This window comes from Sphaeramia orbicularis, chromosome 13, assembly GCF_902148855.1.
Source record: "Sphaeramia orbicularis chromosome 13, fSphaOr1.1, whole genome shotgun sequence".
Taxonomy (NCBI): Eukaryota; Metazoa; Chordata; class Actinopteri; order Kurtiformes; family Apogonidae; genus Sphaeramia; species Sphaeramia orbicularis.
The window spans coordinates 14668688-14689465 of NC_043969.1; the positions used below are offsets into that span (position 1 = coordinate 14668688).

General features: G+C 38.4%; 2 protein-coding genes across 3 annotated transcripts; one reads left to right on the plus strand and one right to left on the minus strand.

Moving 5' to 3' along the window:
• The first annotated feature begins 3600 nt into the window (after positions 1-3600).
• serpinh1b (serpin peptidase inhibitor, clade H (heat shock protein 47), member 1b) lies at positions 3601-7680 on the plus strand. 2 transcript variants are annotated; one of them, XM_030152966.1, is made up of 8 exons: positions 3602-3746; positions 4396-4427; positions 5237-5386; positions 5470-5662; positions 5846-6116; positions 6239-6337; positions 6437-6669; positions 6773-7680. In XM_030152966.1, exons 3-8 carry the CDS (start codon positions 5268-5270, stop codon positions 7073-7075), a joined length of 1218 nt encoding a protein of 405 aa, XP_030008826.1. In that variant the 5' UTR covers positions 3602-3746; positions 4396-4427; positions 5237-5267; the 3' UTR covers positions 7076-7680. The 2 variants fall into 2 exon arrangements, with proteins under 2 accessions (XP_030008825.1, XP_030008826.1); XM_030152965.1 differs by lacking the exon at positions 4396-4427 and having other exon boundaries at positions 3601-3746.
• A 981-nt stretch (positions 7681-8661) lies between these two features.
• On the minus strand, positions 8662-20518 carry gucy2f (guanylate cyclase 2F, retinal). Its single transcript, XM_030152964.1, has 19 exons — positions 20045-20518; positions 19154-19963; positions 18540-18841; positions 17362-17713; positions 17176-17260; positions 16775-16871; positions 16504-16629; positions 16110-16190; positions 15751-15927; positions 15496-15652; positions 15161-15310; positions 14882-15030; positions 14417-14580; positions 13613-13805; positions 13345-13519; positions 11487-11585; positions 11287-11381; positions 11124-11209; positions 8662-10343 (listed from the first exon to the last, which is right to left on the minus strand). The coding sequence occupies exons 2-19, from the start codon at positions 19893-19895 to the stop codon at positions 10259-10261; spliced, it is 3315 nt and encodes a 1104-aa protein (XP_030008824.1). The 5' UTR covers positions 19896-19963; positions 20045-20518; the 3' UTR covers positions 8662-10258.
• Between the last annotated feature and the right edge of the window lie 260 nt (positions 20519-20778).

Consider the following 20778-nt stretch of genomic DNA (forward strand, 5'->3'; position numbering starts at 1 on the left):
TGACATTTTATTAACTATCATAAATAATAAAAAAAAAATAGTATGTACATATAAGAGCTAATATTTAAGCAATACCATACTGTATCTACTCATCAAACATAAAATATGGTTGCTTTATTAATATTTCAAACAGTTTTGATAACATTTTATCACCACTGATGTGTCAGGTTTCAAATTTACTAAATGCATCAACACTGCAAATTGTACCATAATCTATGCAGTATACGATCCAGCAGATCTTATGCAAAACCTTAAAAGTTTACATCATGCAGCACTGAAACATTTCTGGGGTCTTGCATCATGAAATGCGCTCTTTTTCCTTGAATGGAACCTCTGTGTGCAAACATTCCTCTCACTGCTGAATAGCTGTGGCTTTAGTAGTTTGTAATCTGTGCTTATATATATATATATATTCTGTGCCACGTTTATATTTTTTTCTCTTCCTATCATGATGATAAACTGTAAACTGTTGTAGCACTTTTGGAAAGTATAGCATAGAAGAAACTTCACACTTTTTCTTCTGGAGGAGGTAAGTAGCGGAGAGGTGCTGAGAAAACTTGTCAAGAGTTGCAACCTAGTGCCAAAACTCCTGCTGTTTTTTTTGTTTAGATATTAAACACATGTCCTGTTGAGACAGTGATGTTGATCTGTCTTTACTGCGACAGCTGAGCTACTGTATATACAACTGAAGTTTAGTTTAACAAAATGAATATCACAGACTGATGACTTTAAGGATATGGATAATAGTAATAATCGTTACCTTTACAGTCAATATTGTTAAATAACTAGAGATCCTGTTTTGTAAGACTTGCATTCTTTTGATTGTAGACAAAAACGTATCATTTGAATCCAAAGATACAGACGTTAAATTAACATACAAGCAAAGTAAAAAAATAAAACCCAACGTCGACAAAACTGAGGAATACACTAACCTCAGCTGGTTCTGAGGTTAGTGAAATGACGTCCAGATGGTGAATGGGCTCCTCCTCAAATAACAGTTCATTTTTATGCTGATGCAACTCACTCTCCACCCACTTAGATTGGCTATTCTTGCTCCTACATCTGACTTGAGGGGAAAAAACACAAGACATGACTTCCTGGATGGTTAAATCATGTGTGTAGTCGTAGTAAACAACTACAACCTTTACTCTTACACACACAGCACTCACGTTCCTGAGTGGTCCCTCCTGGACTTCCTGAAAAACACAAAGAATGCATGTGTGGTTCTATTGTTCTATTGTGGTTTACAATATGTAAAATTTCTTACCGCCTAAAGTACATAATAAAAAGGATGTTGTTTAAATGGGGATTATGTGTATTAGGAGATTTGTCCAGACTTGCTTGACCCAGAGTTTGCCCTCAAGCCACACATGCTGAGGAATTTCAGTGTAAACTGTTGCTCCAGGGGACGTTTTAATGACAAACACCCCCTGAAGGGAAGGAAGGGGCTGCAACCCTGTGTCACACCCAAAGCAGAAACAGACACAATAGATGGTGTCATTCTTCCCATCACTGTATAGTATCTAAAACACATTTCCATCATTAATGTTATGTGTCATTAATGTGATTTAATGTTAACCTGTGAATCAAATTAAGCTATGAGGTTAGAATGTAATGATGTTTTTTTTTTTTTTTTTTTTTTTTTTGAGAACTTTCTAGATGACTTCCACTGTGACTCTCATCACCTGGCAAGTCTGGGCAATTTGCACAAGGCTGGTAAAAAAAAAAAAGGAGAAGTCTGTCAATAAGACATGGTAGAATTCCATTATCTGCAAAATAACATGTGGCAGACACAATGATGAATAATTTACAGTTTGTATTAAGACAATTTTGCAAATATTCAATAATAAATTACTTAACCGTTTCATGCATGAATTATGAGAACCTTAGTCAAAATTTTTTACCTGATTATTTTTATTCCTCTTTAGGCATGAAAAAAACAATGCGATTGAAATTTTTTTAATGAATGTTTTTTTTCATGGAGTTAGAAAAACCATGAAACAAAGAAACACGTATATCAGAAAGTGATGTACTGTGTGACAGTTATAAAATAAAACATTTTCAATGCAGCTAATCTGATGTGACTAGTTGTTACTCAATTCATGGAGATAATATGCAAAAAAAAAAGTTTAAGAAAACTGTTTTTCTTATAGTCTAATTGCAATTAGCAACTGATTTACACTAAAACATGTTATTGCAGATCAGGTTTATCAAAAACAGCAAATTACAGTAATGGTCTGAATGTCAGTGTATGGGATGGTGCATAAGCGTCCACTGTGTTGGTTGAAATGGAACTAAAACAACAAAACCTGTGAATATACAAGAGAACAGCTGGAGAATAACTGTCCACTATAGTGACCAGTATGCATGAAAGGGTTAAATATGGTCTATCCTTGTTCCATCGAAATGGATTTCTGACTGACTATATTTTACTAATCACTGAGTTTACTAATGTCATACTTCACATAATGTTACCACCGCAGATACTGGCAGTCTTGTCAAGTATAGACTGTGTGGGTCTGTACAAGGAATCACAATTAACAAAGATTCTTGCAAATGTTGGATAAAGAGAATTTGGGTGAGATGAGGCCGAGATCAAAGTAGTTTTAAAATTGTAGCTCTCCATAACATCCCCCATCCTTCAGCCATGCTGCAACAAGCAGCTGCAGAGTTGGACAGACGTGGCAGTGTGGAGGCGGGGGCAGGGCTGGAGAATTCTCTAAAGAACAGCTACTGGGTTGTTTTAACCCATGAAGACTTCTCTAATGTTGATTCACCAGTAAAACCCATGGAGTTGGATCAGTTACAGTGGATGGAGACACTTGTTTTGCATTCAGTTATTGATATATTGGCTGAAAAAGTCACTTTTTCTTTAGTTTTCTCTGTTTTTGATATAATAACCCTCAACTTTAATCTGAGCATTTATGAACATCTACATAATCAGTAAATTAAATATTGGAAAATACATGATTTACACTGATCAAATACAAAATACAGAGGATAATATTATAAATAAATGGTGATAAATCACTTGGTTAGAAATAGAGAAAATATTATTTGGGAACTGACAAAAGTAGCTCTGGGTCTTTATGTGTTAAAGTTCTCCATTTGAAATTAAAATATGATGTATTTGACTTGGAAAGTAAAGTTTAAGTTGAAGATTTGTCATTTGCAGTGTGAGTGTTTCTGTTGGCATTTCTTAACTGCACAGATTATAGAAGAGTGATGTCAGAAAGAGGCTCATGGACTCAGATGTGACAACTGCTCTGAAAACTGCTCTAATTTAATCTTCCAATCTATGAACATGCACATAAACTGCTCCGATTTTACTAAACAGTTTATTTTTTTTTATCTTTTATATGTGATGAAATCAGTGTTCAAGATTGAGTCAGCAAGCAGGACCTAAAATTAGGACCTAAAAACTGAGCTGTTTAGTACATCAGCCTAGACTGATCCAAAATCAGATTTATCTCTCAGTGCACATGTGTAGAAACTAGTGGGAAAGTTTCAGAGCTGAGCCCAGAGCAGCACTGATGTGTTGTTAACTTGGGTCGACCACAGCTTGAGAGGGGGACGTCCTAGGCAGTATGCAACTTCCTGAGCAAACCCAGTCAGCCTCATTTGAATATCCCATTCCCACTTCCAGAACATTCTCTCGCCTAGGATATATAGAGCAGGAGCCTGAGTTACAGTTACATTATCGACAGGACACAACTCAGAAGAGAAACTCTGCAAATCTGTGCCAGGTAAGGATTAACTGGCTTTGATTTCAGGAAGGAATGCACAGTGTGAATGGGCTGCTTTGTTTGGTGGTTTAAAGTTACAGTGCACCATTTCTCCATTTATTTTTAAATTTCTGCTAACTTTCTGGCTGTTTGCTCTGTATACTCACCAGAGGAACTGATTTTCTCTGTGTCCAGGAATCTGCTATGACTTGTTGCAGAGTTTAAAGTTTCCACAGAACTTATTTCAGCATTATAATGCAGTTTTTGGCCCTTGTATTTCACTCAAGTGCAAATTATTTAAAAGCTATGGTGAAAAAAGGAAAATATTCCACATCAAATCAAACAGGGGCTTTTGACTGAACTTTAATCCACCAGCTTGGGGAAGCTGACTGATCCAAATCTCTCCTCTTGAAGAGCTGTTGGATGGTGGCACTCCTGATTGGCTGAGGGATTTTTCTAGGTTACACAAAACCAACTGAGTGATTGAGAATGAGTTATGAGAAACCGAAATTCTGACAAAATATTGAATGTATAAAATATGTTTAAAAAACTTGAATAGAATGGGGAAATTAGAGAACGTTGACTTTGTAGAGAGTTATGTCTCCATCAGAGCTTTAATGTTTCACTGCCTACTCTATGGAGATTACTACATACACCTCTTGTCTTTCAGAATGAAAATCGCAGACATCAAAACATCTCAAGGTATCCAGACATGATGTAAAGCCATTTCTGCATATCACAAATAAACAGGATGAAAACAGAGATGCCAACATTGTATCTTGGGTCACATTCAGAATGGAAAAGAGTGCATTAACACGTTTAGAGATGCCACTGCAGCCATTTAATTATAGCCTGAAGTGTTGCATTTGGTCCTTTGTTTGAACAAGTGATGGGATGAGTTAGACAAAGGCTGCAGGCACACACTCTTCTTTTTGAAAAAAAAAAAAAAAAATCCAAAGGAGCAGCTCAGACCTGCTACAAAGGCATACAATGTAAATGGATAAAACTCAACAGACTTTCTTTTTTTTATATATTTATTGCTTTGCTTTGCATTAAAGTGCAGACATGCAACAGTTTGCATTCATCACAGCAACTGTGGAGAGTCGAGAGGTGTCCTATTACAGTCTCGAGTCAGCACAGAGCTGTTCTCTGAGTGGACAGCAGCTCCAGCTGTGTAGTTAGGCCTTAGCTGCTGCTGACGTGGCAAGGAACATGTCTGCCTGAAATGGGAGGCATTCCCAAGCTTCTGCGTGGCCTGAACCAACCCTGCCCTGTCGCTTAACGGCTTTTCATCCCAATCACACCCCCACCCCCCACCCCACCCCCTTCTAGCATTTTCTTTTTCATAGGCATCAAATCAATTCAACAAATCAATACAATTCTGAATAACTTTTGACAAGATATTCTGACCATCTCAAACAATACATATACATGTCGTATTGAATTTTAATAAACCACCCAGTGTTGAGAAATGTAGCTATCTATTTCTGATGTTCCTTATTTACTTATAGGCTGCTGTAGCTGCTTTTGGAGACGGACAGGATGTGGATGACTAACGTTGTAGCTCTCTGTCTGCTGGCCGTCATGGCCTCTGCAGAAGACAAGAAGCTGAGCAGCCATGCCACCACACTGGCTGATAACAGTGCCAACCTGGCATTCAGGTCTGACATCCAAATTTTACTTTGATCATATTATATTACAGTTGGAACAAAAGAAAATAACTTTTATTGCATTTTTAATACAGCCTGTACCATAACATGGCAAAGGAGAAAGACGCTGAGAACATCCTCATCTCTCCTGTGGTTGTGGCCTCCTCTCTGGGGATGGTGGCTCTTGGTGGTAAATCCTCCACTGCCTCTCAGGTTAAAACAGTCCTGAGTGCTGACAAGCTGAAGGATGAGCATCTGCATGCAGGTCTATCAGAGCTGCTCTCTGAGGTAAATATATTAAATATATTAACCTTCCCCTGTAGCATTAATCTTTAATGGTATTAAAGACTAATCTTATCTGCTACCAATTATTATTCCATTAAAGCCCCCAAAACAATTCAACCTTCAATTAATCCTCCAGTTCTGCCAAGCGTTGCATGTTTGTCACTGTTTTTACATTGTTCCCACAAGGTGAGTGATGCTAAGACACGCAACACCACCTGGAAGATCAACAACCGCCTTTATGGCCCCAGCTCCGTCTCCTTCGTTGATGAGTTTGTGAAGAACAGCAAGAAACATTACAACTACGACCATTCAAAAATTAACTTCAGGGACAAGAGGAGTGCAGTGAACTCCATCAATGAGTGGGCAGCCAAGTCCACAGACGGAAAGTTGCCTGAGGTGACCAAGGATGTGCAGAACACCGATGGAGCCATGATCGTCAATGCTATGTTCTTCAAGCGTAAGTGAAGATGTGGCTGCATTTCTTTAATCTTTTATTCATAAAAACACAGTGCACATAAAACCAATGCGTTTTAGAAATGCATACTTGTATATATCTGACTTTTTTACTTCATCTTGCAGCCCACTGGGATGAGAAGTTCCATGAAAAAATGGTGGACAACCGCGGTTTCCTGGTTTCTCGCTCATTCACTGTCGGAGTTCCCATGATGCATCGCACAGGTGAGTTTCTTCATTATTTGTGCCTTTACATTTAATTTTTGTCTTAACATAATCTTTTGTGAATTTTGTCACTAACTACTTGTTAACTGCTTTTCACAGGTCTTTATGACTTCTACGAGGACACAGAAAACCGTATCTTTGTGCTGAACATGCCTCTGGGCCAGAAACAGGCCTCTATGATCCTCATCATGCCCTACCACCTGGAGCCCCTCGATCGCCTGGAGAAACTGATGACCAGGAAACAGGTGGACACATGGATCAGCAAGATGAAAAACATGGCTGTGGCCATCTCCCTCCCCAAAATCTCAGTGGAAGTCAGTCACAACCTGCAGGTAAATTATGGCAAAGTGATAGTCTATATGTGAAGATGTGTTTAAGATTTATTTATTTTTTCCAAGCAATTCTATGTAATCCAAAATTTTCATTCGACTGCAGAAACACCTTGCTGAGCTTGGTCTTACTGAGGCTGTGGACAAGGCAAAGGCTGACCTGTCCAACATCTCTGGAAAGAAGGACCTTTACCTCTCCAACATGTTTCATGCTTCAGCATTGGAATTGGACGTCGTGGGAAACCCATTCGACACCTCCATCTTTGGTTCAGATAAACTGAGGAATCCCAAACTTTTTTACGTAGATCACCCCTTTATTTTCCTTGTGAAGGACAACAAGACCAACTCCATCCTGTACATCGGTAGAGTCGTTAAACCTAAGGGAGACAAGATGCGTGATGAGCTATAATGTTAATGTGCTGAATTGTTGTGGTAGAAAAATTATGTCAGGAAACTGTGTGTGTGTCTGTATTTTATGGTTTTCTTTTGGTATGACTGTTACCTCTAGAGCACATTCCAATAGACAATCTGTGGACCTTTTAGACACTAAAAACCTTCACAGGGACCAGTTCTACATAAATGTTAGGTGTCAGTTTTATGCCCCCTTAGACTGAATCCCACTTCAAAACATATGGCAGTTGACACAGCAGACAACATGCTTATATTAAGTATGATCTCTTCTTTCTATGTCATACTTTGCCGATATTGGTCAGGTGCGTTTTCTTCCAATATCTTTAATGTTTAAAGAAAAAAGGTCTTTGCACAAGCTTGTTGCCAGTTTTGTCCCACATGTCTTCATACACTCAGTCTTTATTTTCCTTTGCCTCCAGTCTGCACTGAATTGTTCCTCTGCTTGCAGTGGAAAGGTGGTAAATATCTGGTGCCTAATATATGTTCACTTGCCAACCATACTGTGTCTTATTTGTCTCCATAGGTATTTTCCACAAATAAGCTGTTGGAATTGTTTGCTTGGATTAAAAAATGTCAATTTTTCAATAAAATCAAGAAAAATGATCTCTGTTTACTCCTTTTCTATAGAACATTTCTGAACACCATCCATACAGACCTATATGTCCTCTGGAATGTGATCTCAGTAGAAAAGGATAACAATCTTTCCAGTCCGCTGGAGGTCAAACAGTCCTCCTAGGTCTGGAATGCAGGGATTTGACAATGACAGCCCTCTCCTCATGTCACTAATCTGATAGATAATCATCCAGAGAATTTTGTGCTTCACTTCTCAGACAACTACCAGCCTAAATAAAACCACCAATGCAATCTTTGTTGAAATGTCCCAAATAAGACGAAGACAAATATGGCAGCACTGAAACTGGAGTTCAGGGTCCTCATGGTGATGGGGAATTAAATTTTTCAGCTTGATTATAACCTAAAAGAAAAAAAATTACATAACATGTCATGTGGTTTGTATTTTTACCTGTGGTAGAATTGCATCCTTTAACCTATGTTAAAGTATGCATCATCACTAAAAACCTTGAAGACTTTGAATACAATGTGACATAACCAGTCTGTGAGTATTTAAAGCCCTCCATGTGAGACCCACAGTGCCACCCACTGGTTAAAAACTGTACAATGCACTGATGAAAAAGAAAAAAAGAGTTTTATAAATCAAAGGTTAAATTTATTTTTTTGTTATATTTACATAAATGCAGTTGTTTGCATTTTAATGATAATATATTGTACAAGACATACAACAACATACAGTATAAATTACATGATGTACAAGTGTACATAACTGATTTTATTTTACATGGATGAAGGAAACTACTCTCATAGCCAGCATTAATATTTTGAGATAAAAGGGAATGTTCCAAACATTATAATTAAAATAAATATATGGCTAAGGATCGTGGTTCATCAAGTTCTTACATGTTAATAAATAAATAATTGGGTTGGAAAATATACTTTTACAAATATGCCCCTAAAAAAATAATAGTTTAAATATTTGTTGATTTTTTTTATTATTTTATTTTTTTATGATTCATAATTTTTAATTTGTGCTCACAGGTATTCCTTTTACATCTACATGGCTTTATTAAATACAATGCAGCAAGCATCTACATACTGTAGCCTGCTTTTTTTTTCCCCACACAAAAACAGATCCATTCAGCGCTAAATTGCAGTGTCTCAGTTTGAACAGTAGATGTTACTGTTCAGCAGCTCCTTGGCCACAGCTCAAACAAACTGCAACTGTGATGGAAACTGACTCTGAAATGCACTAACATGGATCTAATCTGTGCAAAAACAATTTATTTTTTTAACAATAGTTAAAGCAATATTTTAAATGGTTAATATTGGAAAATGACATAAAAAAAGAAATAACCCAACAAACCTGACTGAATGTAGCAGGAGTATTTTATATGATCCAAAAATGTACGGTAGGTAAAACAGCACTGATCTATGCTGAAACCAAGTAAAGCACTTTGCACACAGTACCTTGTTCTGCTTAAATACCTTCAAATAAATTCAGATAAATTCACCGTTTGTAAAAGAAGAAAGCATTGGAAAGCATTGCAATCTTTTTCATTTGTTTGTTTTATATGTTTTCTCAAGCACTGCCACCCTTTTATTAGGGTTGTTATTTGATGATTAAATTACTTAACGGTTCAGGTAAATCAGTATTGATAGTAATTCGCAGGACTGGACTTCTGGACAGTTCTGAACAACTTTTCCTTGGGTCTGCGCATGACGTGCATGTCATCAGTTATTCACTTTGTCAAATAAAATAAGAAATACCAATGTAAGGGGTCTTGCTGCGTGTAAACATGTGTCAGATTGTGCTTCAATAGCTAAAGCTGTGTAATCTATTCACTAAAGTGGCATTTTTCAACATACAATGTGAACAATAGCAGATAAATTATACTGCACTTAATGATTGGACCCCGCTATCAATCTGCTTTAACTCTCTGTTCTCCTTGAACAGTAGAAATTAAAGTGTCAAGTGTTAACATTCTATTCTTGATAATTATATACATTAGCAGCCATTGCCTTCAACTTTGAAGGACTAATAACATGTAACATTCAGCCATAGCTAAGTAACAGCCCCAGCCCTGCATCTGTATTCTGTCCAAGTAAAACCTTATGAGCTTTCACATTGAACTAAAAAAAACAAACAAACAAACAAAAAAAAAAACAGGCAAGATATTGTTGCCAGAAACAAAAAACTGAAATAGGCGTTTGGGGTGTTCAATCTTGTGATGGGTGAACCTCTGGTTTCCCTGCAATAGATGACCACTCAGTGGTCAGTGAGTGCAGAGAGGAGTGAATGAGTGCATCCTCCATTTAGGACAGTTGTACCTTTGCCGTGTTACCCTCAGTAGGTGCATAGGCAGGTAATGCAACAGTTCTCATTACATTAGCACCGTCATGTTCTGCTGTGCTGGCTGCAGGCAGATTAGCCAGTCCATGGACAATCCTCTTAAAAAAGTCTGCATTAAGCCACAGTGAGAGGCTGGCAGGTGTTCTCTGTCCTCTGTCTGCTCCTCCCAGCCCGTCTTTGTGTTTGTAAGTCCCTCTCTTGATGCTCCATATTCTCCTCTGAATTGTTTCTTCACATATTTTCTTCTATTCCCCTCATTCAGATCTTTTGTTTGTCCACCAGACGACTGGCTTTGCGAAAAACTGTCTTGATCTCTTCTGTCACCATCTCCTGCCAGTTGTCCCTGGTAAAGACATATTTGTTTTAAAGAAAAGCTCAAGTAAACAAAGTAAACAAAGTAACACAAAGATGCACAAAGAAATTATAGACACATACCACAAAGGTCTAAAAAACCCAAACAAACAAAAAAAACCCCAGACAAATGTGGTCACAAATCCAATAAATCACGAAAGCATAGCAGCAACGTAAATGTGAATGAAATAAACAGAGGGCTTTCCTCAATCTGCTTAAGAAGATGTGAAAGGTGATAAGATCAAGAGATTAACAAGGTAAGTTGATCACAAAACAGTCAATAAGATTTAGAAATCAGTGAAAGGAAATTGTAAGTGCAAGCTCAGGGGCTGCGTGTGAACAGCAAGCGTTAAAATCACTGCTCGTATCAAAGTAACAGCCACAGTAACACAACACAACACCAGCTGGTATGCAGGTCTCTACCTCCTGCGTTTCAAGCCTTTTTCTCAGCTTTCTTTTCCTGTAAGCAGCTATATCTTCAGGATTCAGCCCGTGATTGTCTTCTCTGCAGTAATGTGGATAGTTACAGTTTGTAGTCAAAAGTATATCATTGGCAAGTAATTAAAAGTCATGGAAAACGTCTTAAAAATATATTTGACTTACAAATGAAGTTACATGATATTTACCATTTTGTCTCCGAGTACAATGCGATTTTAAGTCAGACTAGGAATATATCTCATTCTTTTCACTATTATTAAACTGTGAATACATACAGTATTATTCCATTTTCTAATTTAGTTTGAGAGTGCAAAGAAAATCAGTGTCCTCTTACCCTGGTTTGATTTCAGGCGGTTTTGGCAAAGGCTTTGTAAAGTCTGTTTTCCCCACCAACCAATATGTTTCTTCAATCCCTTTACCCTAAAGAAAAACAAACAGCATCAAATATAGCACAGAACCATGTAACAAATCTTACTGTGAGTATTTGAGAGTCTTACCTTTAGTTCTGTCTTGCCTCTGACTTCTATTTTATAACCCTCATTAAGTGAACGAAGGATTTTCACAGTACTCATATTTACATGGATTCTATAAGCTGAGAAGAGAATGTTACAAAAAAATAAGGTAAAAAGAAGATTAAAAGAATAAAAACAAACAAGTAAACAGTAAAATATGATATGGCTCTGTACAGAATACTCACGCAGCCCAGTGGATTCCATTCGAGAGGCAGTATTGACGGTGTCACCAAAAAGGCAGTACCGAGGCATGGTCAGACCTACCACTCCAGCAACACAGGGCCCTGTGTAGAGACAAACACAACTCCAATATAACAGTTTCTATATTTAATGTAAGTATTTAAGAGTATGCAGGAATTAGCGTAGCAAAAAAAAAAAAAAAGTCAGAAGATGAAAATGCACACCAGGTATCACATAGAATGCTTATGAAAGTATTGTATGCTTTCCTTTTACTACTTTTACAAAAGTACCGAAACAAATCTTTTTTTTGTTTTTGTTTTGTTTTTTTGTTAAAAATGTAGAACGAATATTCACCCCTTGAGAGTTACTAACCTAATTCAACAGAAGTCCAGCCAATCGGTGCTAATAGTCTCAGAACTAATAAGGTGGAGATCACCTGAATGTAAAAAATGTGTCTCAAATGACTGTATATGAAGACACCTGTGTTTGGTTCAGTAACTGGTTAATTCCTAGCGACAGTTATATTATCAAGAAAAAAGGACAGTCCAAGCACGTCAGAGAAAAGGAAAGTATAAGTGAAAAAGTTATCCTCTTCACTGAACATCAGCTTAAGTTCATTAAATCAGTTCAGAAATGAAAGGAATATGGTTCATGTGAGAATCTGCAAATGTGTGATGGAGACAAATGACAGAGGCCCCCAAGACCCCATGAAGGAAGAAAAAGATTCAACAGCTGAGATAAGAGGGACTGTGGATATGACAACTACTGGTTCTGCACCAGTCAAAGCTTTATCAGAGAAGTCACTGTTGAAGAAATCTTGAATCTTGAATAAATTAAGCTAGATGCACATCACCACAAACACCCCAGGACCAAGGCTTGCAAATGCAGAGTGGGGAAAAAAAAGGCAGCAAAACAAAGAAATCCTGGAGGACAATCTGACTCAGTCTGTGACAGAACTACAACTTAGGAAAAGAATTGGCGTCCAGCCAGACCATGACCAGAATCACACAGTGAAAGCTACATGGACACAATGGTGTAAAGACAAAGAGGTGGATGTTCTAGTGTGACAGTTTCAATATATATATATATATATATATATATATATATATATATATATATATATATATATATATATATATATATATATATATATTTTTTTTTTTTTTTTTTTTACAGCAAACTACATTACAATGATTCAATTTTTACCATTCATTTTTTTCATGAATTGGTTTATCCTTGAGGGGTGCTGGAGCCTGTACCAGCCACCATTGGGCGAAGGCAGGGTTCACCCTGGATATGTCACCAGTTCATCACAGGGCTATATTTTTACTATTGAATGTGGAAAACAACCCAGGGGGTGAATACTTTTAACCCACTCACCAGACAACAGCAGGCATAAGTATTTATAGAGCAATTATACTTTTCTTTTGTTCAGACAAGGTATAGCTTTTACCTTGTCTGAACAAAAAGAAAAAAAGAAAAGCATGATCACATTAACAGAAGACAAAGTGAACATCATTAGCCTCATTTATAGAACAGCCAAAAAAAACAAAAAACAAACAAAAAAGAAACCAAACAAACACTGGAATTGGCACAAGTCTCCAGTCACAGATCCTTTGAATTATAGTATGCCGGAAGGTTACTATCAAATTGTGGCCCAATGGAAAAAAAAACAAAACACCTTTCTTAATACACAACTAAAGTATTTCACATGAGAAGTAAGACTGTAACATGTTGGTGCAGCCTAAAACCTTTCAACTGTAACAATGACAGAAGAATCTAAATGTCACCCCTACTGTGAAAATAAAATGCTGCTAAATGAACTGAATTAATTAAAGCAGAATATTAGAGACTTTGGCCCACCTGAGTGGATTCCTATGCGTATCCTGACGGGCACGTCTGGCATGTGCCGCATGTGAAAGGTTCCCACTGAGCTGAGGATGTTCAGAGACATGTTGGCAACTTCAGCTGCATGTTTGTTGCCGTTTCTCTTTGGCAAACCTGATGCTACCATATAAGCATCACCAATGGTTTCCACCTGGAAAACATCAACATATTTATTTCATTCCAGTCATGTATGTAGAAACACATGTTGGTAATTCAGTTCAGTCTTGTCATGGCCATCTCTTACCTTGTAGACATCATGATTACTGAGAACAGCATCAAATAGCGAGTAAAGATCGTTGAGAAGGTCGACCACCTCAATGGGATCACTGAGTGAGGAGATGGTGGTGAAACCCACAATGTCACTGAAGTAGATTGTCACTTGGTCGAAGTACTCCGGCTCCACCGTTGCACCGGTTTTCAAAGCCTCAGCCACAGAGCTAGAAGTCAGAGAAGCAGACAAATTCAGAAAGTTAGGCAATTACACTTTTTTTCTTGAGAATATCAATCCATAAAGACCCAAATATCCACCATCGACCAAAACCATCAACTGATCTAAAATGTTTAATACCTGTTGATCCACTAATCCTATCAATACAAATAAATAATTGGTGTAAAATGCAGTTCTCATCTTTTCATGATCAGCAGATATGACCTATGTGGATGTTCAGAGGCTCTGTAGTAAACATGGAAACACCGTCATCTTCTACAACATTAATTCACGAGTAAAACCCATGGAGTTTGATGAATGACAGTGGATGGAGACACTTGGTTTATTTTTGCTGAAAAAGTCACTTTTTCTTTACTTTTCTCTGTTTTAGATGTAATAGCCCTGAACTTTAGTCTGGGCTTTTATGAACATCTACATGATCAGTAAAATAATATAAGAAAATAACTGATTTTCATGCAAAATACAGAGGATAATATTATAATAAATGATGATAAATCACTTAAGAAAGGTTAAATCTAGAGGAAAAATTCCTTTGGGAACTGCCACAAAAGTAACACTGGGTCTTTAAGGGTTAATGTATAAGTGTGTGTTGTAACTCACGGTGGAAGCATTTCAGAGAGGAGCTTCTCTGTTCTCTGCTTTTCCACCTCCAGCTCCTCTGTTCTCTCTCTGATGAGGTCCTCCAGGTTAGAGCTGTACTGCTCCAACATCCTCAGCATAGAGTCGATGATGTTGGTCTTCTTGCCCTTATTAATTATCTTGAACTAATACATGAGAAAATAACAATCTGGTTACAAAACATGTTAAAAAGGAGAAGTGAGATGAATCTTTAAATGCTATAATGTTATAGACCAGGCAGAGTTGGATTTGTCTGATTCTGTTTTATTAGATACAGGGCACACAGAAATGCCACCAATTTTGATTAATTTATTATTAATTTATTAAATGTTTAAAGCTTAATGTTGTCCTGAGTAATTATCTAACTGGTTTACTTTTAACAGACTGTAATGTACGGTACTGGGAGGTTCAAAATAGTAAGTTCCTCTGATGCCCCTGCAGACTTACCCTGTCAAAGATTTCATCAAAGGTTGGTCTGCGGTCTGGCTGTTCACTCCAGCACTGTTTCATCAGCTGGATACACTCCAGAGGAGCCTGGTCTGGGGCCACAGTGGGGCGGCACATAGGAGGAGGCTTCTTCACCTTACGGATAATCTCTGGGGAGACGATGGAGTAGATAGGACGTGTCAAACTAGGTTATGCATCAGAATACTATAACAGTTCTGAAATTGACTCTACATCTGTATCTGACCACATCTTTAAAACAGATGTCTGACATGTACACACCCTCAGATGGAAGACCCAGCATACAGTACGGTGGCCCTCTGACCACCACCTCTTGAAGGATGATAGAAAAACTATAAACATCCCCTTTGTAGGTTCCTTTACGGACACTCAAAGGGTCTCTGAGGAACTCCGGAGCTGTCCAAAATAGCTCTGAGAGGAAAAAAACAACAATGGATAGAAACTGACATCAGTCATACAATAATGTCCTCTGTGATGAGACTAAAAACATAGTCTGGATTTGACAGAGAGATCTATTTTTAGAGAATAAATCTGATCATCAGTTTACATTTAAACAGCAGTTAACACCAGATAATTCTTCCGTTATTTTTTTTTACCTTCAGGTAGGGTTTCCTCATAAGGGGCATTCTGAGACTCTAGCAGCTCATTAAAGCCATAGTCTGTAATTTTGAGGACAAAACGTCCGTCTACCACACAATTACGAGATTTTAGTCTTCCATGAGGGAAATCCCTGTGATGGAGGTATTTCATGCCCTAGAAGCAAAAAGATGTTTCTGTTACTCACAAATAACACAAAACCTACCTTTTAAAAAGCAAGCTGGGTAAACTAGGCAGTAAAACCTCAGCTTTACCTTAATAAGGTCGAGCACAAGTGAGGATTTGAACATCCAGTCTAATTTAACATCCTCATTCCTCAGCAGGTCCTGAAGACTGCCTCGAGAACAGTGCTCCGTCACAACTGCAAACATGGATGCATCCGAAAAGAAGCCAAGGAATGGGTTGACGTTTTCATTTCTTAGATCCTTCATCTGAGAAAATAGATAATTGGAAATGCAGAAAGAATTATGCTACAGTATGCTAATTAGTAGTATTATAGGAGGAAAAATGTTAAGTAGTGTGTCCTAGTTTATTAATATTTCCCTCAATAGTAAGCAAAATCAAGTTTTTGTATTATTTAAATCATTAGTTTAAATCATTTGTGAAAAACTACCTTTGTGAATATCTTAGTAGTGCTTTGTTTCACTTCTTTGAAATGCCCCTCCTCAAATTTCTTCAGCCACACCCAGTCACCCTGGAAGAGAGGTCATGAATTTTTATCCTTTTGTTTTTCTAAAACACGACAAAACTGAGCATCTGTATAAAAGGAACACAATAATTAATTAAAATTATTAACTAAACTACCACTTCAACGTATTTTTCATAAGATGAGCCAACATTAAGTCATATATTGAATCAACTATTGAAAGAAAATGGTTACAGAACATATATATATTTTACAAACATCAGCTGCCTCATCTTCTTACAGACACGGTACCGAAAGTTTTTTTTAAAATTTTTTTATTGGAGATAAAAAGGCTGAAGCAGTGTAGTGATGATGATCCTACCTCATACACAGCAACATTGGTGGTCTCATGAGTTGCAGTCTGCATGCTGTTCACAGAGTGTGAGGGGTCTCCAGATTTGTCATCCAGTGCACTTTTAGACTCACTCAGATCTTCTAGAGTAATTTTCTGTGGGACATCAAACACCAAGAAAAGACTTAAATCTTATACATGCAAAGGGAATTTAGAATTATGTTGCATATGACAACACAACATTTTCTGTTTTGTGGTTTTTGACCTAATGTTTTTGCATTTTACATTTAAAGTTACTTACCTTTTTGCTAAGCTGAGGATTAATAAAAGTAAGATCCTCTAAGGTCAGGATGATCCGATTGGGACCCTTGACCAGCTGGATTTGTTGGAGTCTCCTCCTGCCAATGAGATTCAGGCATGTTAAGGAAATCAGTTCAACTAGTGGTGGTGGATTCAACTAGATTATCTCAGAGACCATCTTTGTGATTATCATTATTAGCACAGCAAAGCTTTAGTTTATTATTTTCACGTAGCAGTAGGAGGATGGGATCCACAATCCAGTCTATATGTCAATGACAATCATACAGTTTTACACAATGTTTGATGTATTTAGAAAGGACATTTGATGATAAACCTATCCACTTATTAAAATGTGGAAGACATGACTGAAATAAAAAGAAAAATCTGGTGTTCTAGCAGTACCTTATATAAAGACTTATACCAAGCCCTGCCAGAGCTAGAGAGAAGGTCACAACGAACACCACGATGATGTAGACAATCTCTACACCTGAGGACGAAAACAGGAAACACGGCAGGAAATGAGGCCCATAGTAAAATGAGCATGTCTTAGGGCTGTGAGTATCCAGATGCCATAAAAAAACCCTTTACCTCCTGTGCATACGGCTGTTGGATCAAACCAGCAGGCCGAATCAGACGGTGGAGGTGATCCCCCTGGAAAACTAATTGACCTTCCTCCAAACCGAAGCTCTTCAGACATTAAATCCACTATGTATGTCTGGTACAGTCGACTTCCCCTGCTGGAGTCCAGGATGACGTAGTTGGTTTTGATTTCCCCGCTCTTATCCACCTTAACCACCTGGTTAAAGCCACTGAAAGTTGTATTCCTGGTGAAGTAAGCCAGATTTGACGCTGACAGCTGCACGCCAGATTTTCTGGCATTGTGGATCGACTGGGCCATCAGGTAGATGCTGTTATAGATGGTCCCAAAAAGTGGGTTTACCTACAAGACACCAGAAATGATATGTAAATGCATTAATTTAATTGTTTTAAATGCAAAATATCAGTGATTTGATTAAGAAATGAAAGGATTTAGATTGAAACTGACAAAAACATTGATAACAGAGGCAAAAAAGCAGTAAGAACAGTATGGTTTTGATATAAGAAGTGAAATAGTGATATTCACTGTGGGCCATATGAGGTCAAAGGAAAGATATAAATGTAAATATATGTCTAGATAAGATATATATCTATAAAGAGATAAATATATACTGATTTTCTTTAAAAATGTTAATAATAAGCACATTCTAAATAGTCAGGATATTGGGGATTCCCATGATGTGCTCACCCTGGCTAAGATGTGGTGGAATGATATTAACTTTAAAAGACAATTACAGTAACTTTTCTCAGAATTGAGAATGCACTTTGGTACAATATCAAGAGAATCTGAACTTTTAGTTTTTAATCTGATTTTACATAAGACACAGTGGTGGCTCAGTCCCATTCATGTTTACATCAGTGGGTACATTTTTGCCATTTTTTTCTGGCAGGTTTTATATTTGGGCAATAAAAGGAAACTATCTGTAATTATACCATTCTTTGACCAGGGGTTTATTAACAGTCATTGAAGCAAATTAATTACTTTTTCTTTGTAATTTTGGATAAAACACTACAATTTCCCTGTAAAAGCTTAACGATGCTTCAGCTGCTTCCAGTGTGAGGTATTTGATTTCTCCAATATACGTTAGTGTAAGTGACTGTTGCTTTATGACAAACTGACCAGAGTAAAATCATTGTTTAATTCACTGGATTATACAAATAACCCTTACCTGCTCGGGCTGCACAGCCAGCGTTACTTCCTCAGATGTTTTTGCAGCACTGAACGCCTCATTAAAGGACAAAGGCTCAGATGCAACAGTGATAGTAAGCACAGCATCATAAGCTTCCCTCAGCCTGCTGTTGTTTTGCAGGGGTGTGTAGGAGACGTTGGTGTAGGGCATACTGTAGTGGAGAGTGTCGTAGGGCACAAACACATACTTTCCTGATGTCAGGCCCTTTTCTTGTGCCTTGAGAAGAAAAAGAGCCTGCTGCTCTCCTCCGAGCAGGACTGAATGCATGCACATGATGATGACTGAAACAAACACAAATGCAGAGTTGGAATGCACCAAAGGAAGTGTGTTATGAACAAATTCAGTGCAATGGAAATGCTGAAGTTAGTATTAGGTGACTTGTGGACAAATGCATTGCTAGTAAGAGTATTTGCATGTCCTTAATGTTAATACTAAATCAAAAAAGAGTAACATGAGTGAGAATTAATGCAATAAGTTCCAGCACTTCCTTTGGGCTGATGACATAAATCTTTGATGTTCAGGGGTTTTGAATTTCACATAGATTATTAGTTTTGGTCATTTCATCACCTTAATGCAGTTCACTTCAGACTCACCTCTGATCTCTCCTGCAGCCTGGATCCTCCTGAATGTGCTGTCCACCTCTGTGTCATTAATACCCATAGATGTAACCAGACCCACTGGAAGCCCCCTGTTCCTCAGAGCAGTAGCCACTCGCCCAGCTGCATCCATCCAGATATCCTCATTGGACGAAACCACCGCGATATTAGCCCACCTGAAGTGCTTGAACACTGTGAACAGCACATCAGTGGGAATCGGAACCGTCCTGGAGAAAGTCGGGTATCCAGTTGCGCGGTCCAGTTCATAGTTGACACAGCCATAGGAGAAAATGGCTTTATCCCAATTCTGGGCCAACAGTGAAGCTGCAGCACAGTATCCAGGGCTTGTGGGGCCCACAAACGCATCCGCCATCTTCTCATAGTAGATAAACGCAGTGAGAGCTTTAGAGGTCTCACAAGGCTCCTGGAGGATAATAAAGTCCATTTTCAGGCCCAGATCCAGATTTAGATCTCCGTTTATTCTGCTTACAGCGAGTCTGGCGGCCGCAACCGGTAGCGCTCTGTAGTAGATGGGGTCGCAGTTCCAAGGCCCCAGGACCCCCACTTTGAAAATTAAGGCTCGGACACAACAAGGGAAAGTCAAAAGCCCAAGGAAGATCCATAACAAGAAGTTATAGAAGGGCAGTGTCGTTAAAGTTGGTCTGCTTTTAACTATGGGCATACATGGATGGTTGGACTCCCATAGTGCCCCTCTAAAATTAGAAGGAATATGTTGCATTGTCCTTCCAGTGTTTCCGAGCCAGTGAAACTTTGTGTTCACTGGTGAATTGAGTTCACGTCAGACACCTGCGAGAGAAACATACATAACCTAAACGCTCTCCTTATTCATGACTAATACATGACTTGCATTTGAAACACTTCACTTACCATTTGTAATGCCATTTCAGGACAACTTTAGACAATCTTGCAGGTGTCCTCCAGGGTCTTTCTGTCCTCATGTAAATAGTCACCTAACCATGCTACAGAGTTCACTCCCAGGATCCCGGTGCCGCATCCAAGTCATTGTGTTCGGATCAAGGACTGGAAAGTGACAGGCAACGCTCGGCAGCTGCGTCTGTCGCGTTTGGAGACGACTTCAGCACCCTGGAGAGCTACTTAGGTCCCGCAGTCAGCGCCTCTGAAGGCTCCAGTGGGTTTCCACGCACAGCCCTGTTCACCAGCAGCATATCTGGTCCTGAGGCTGCTGTCACTCCAGTAATAAAGACAAGAAGTCACATATTCCAAATTTGTGAAGCAGTATCCGAGGAAAATGCTGTATTTGGCCTCAGTGTTAAAAATAGAAGAGCATTTAATTTATTATCAATAAAGGAGCCCAGTGTCCGCTACAGGCCCATTCAGTTAAATCCCTCCAAAGTGACCCGGGGCCAAAACGTAGGTGATACTCGCTAATCCATTTTCAGTGAGGCATACAATAAGAGGATTGACCACAGGCCTTAGTCCACTCTGAAAGCCTTGTTATCATGCAGACTGGTGAGACCATAGAGCCACATCCCGTCATTCAACACGGGCCTGTATCATGTACAACAGGGGTGTCAAACTCATTTTCTTTCAGGGGCCATATTCAACCCAATTTGATCTCCAGTGGGCCGGACCAGTAAAAT

Excerpts from the sequence above, each read along its gene's own strand:
- serpinh1b (XM_030152965.1), top strand. The coding sequence starts at position 5,268 with ATGTGGATGACTAACGTTGTAGCTCTCTGTCTGCTGGCCGTCATGGCC. Across the intron at positions 6,338-6,436 it reads TCCCATGATGCATCGCACAG|GTCTTTATGACTTCTACGAG; the intron begins GTGAGTTTCTTC and ends TGCTTTTCACAG. Across the intron at positions 6,670-6,772 it reads AAGTCAGTCACAACCTGCAG|AAACACCTTGCTGAGCTTGG; the intron begins GTAAATTATGGC and ends ATTCGACTGCAG.
- gucy2f (XM_030152964.1), bottom strand. The coding sequence starts at position 19,895 with ATGCAACATATTCCTTCTAATTTTAGAGGGGCACTATGGGAGTCCAAC. Across the intron at positions 16,630-16,774 it reads ATCCTCAGCTTAGCAAAAAG|AAAATTACTCTAGAAGATCT; the intron begins GTAAGTAACTTT and ends GATGTCCCACAG. Across the intron at positions 15,031-15,160 it reads GCTGGGTCTTCCATCTGAGG|AGATTATCCGTAAGGTGAAG; the intron begins GTGTGTACATGT and ends TCGTCTCCCCAG.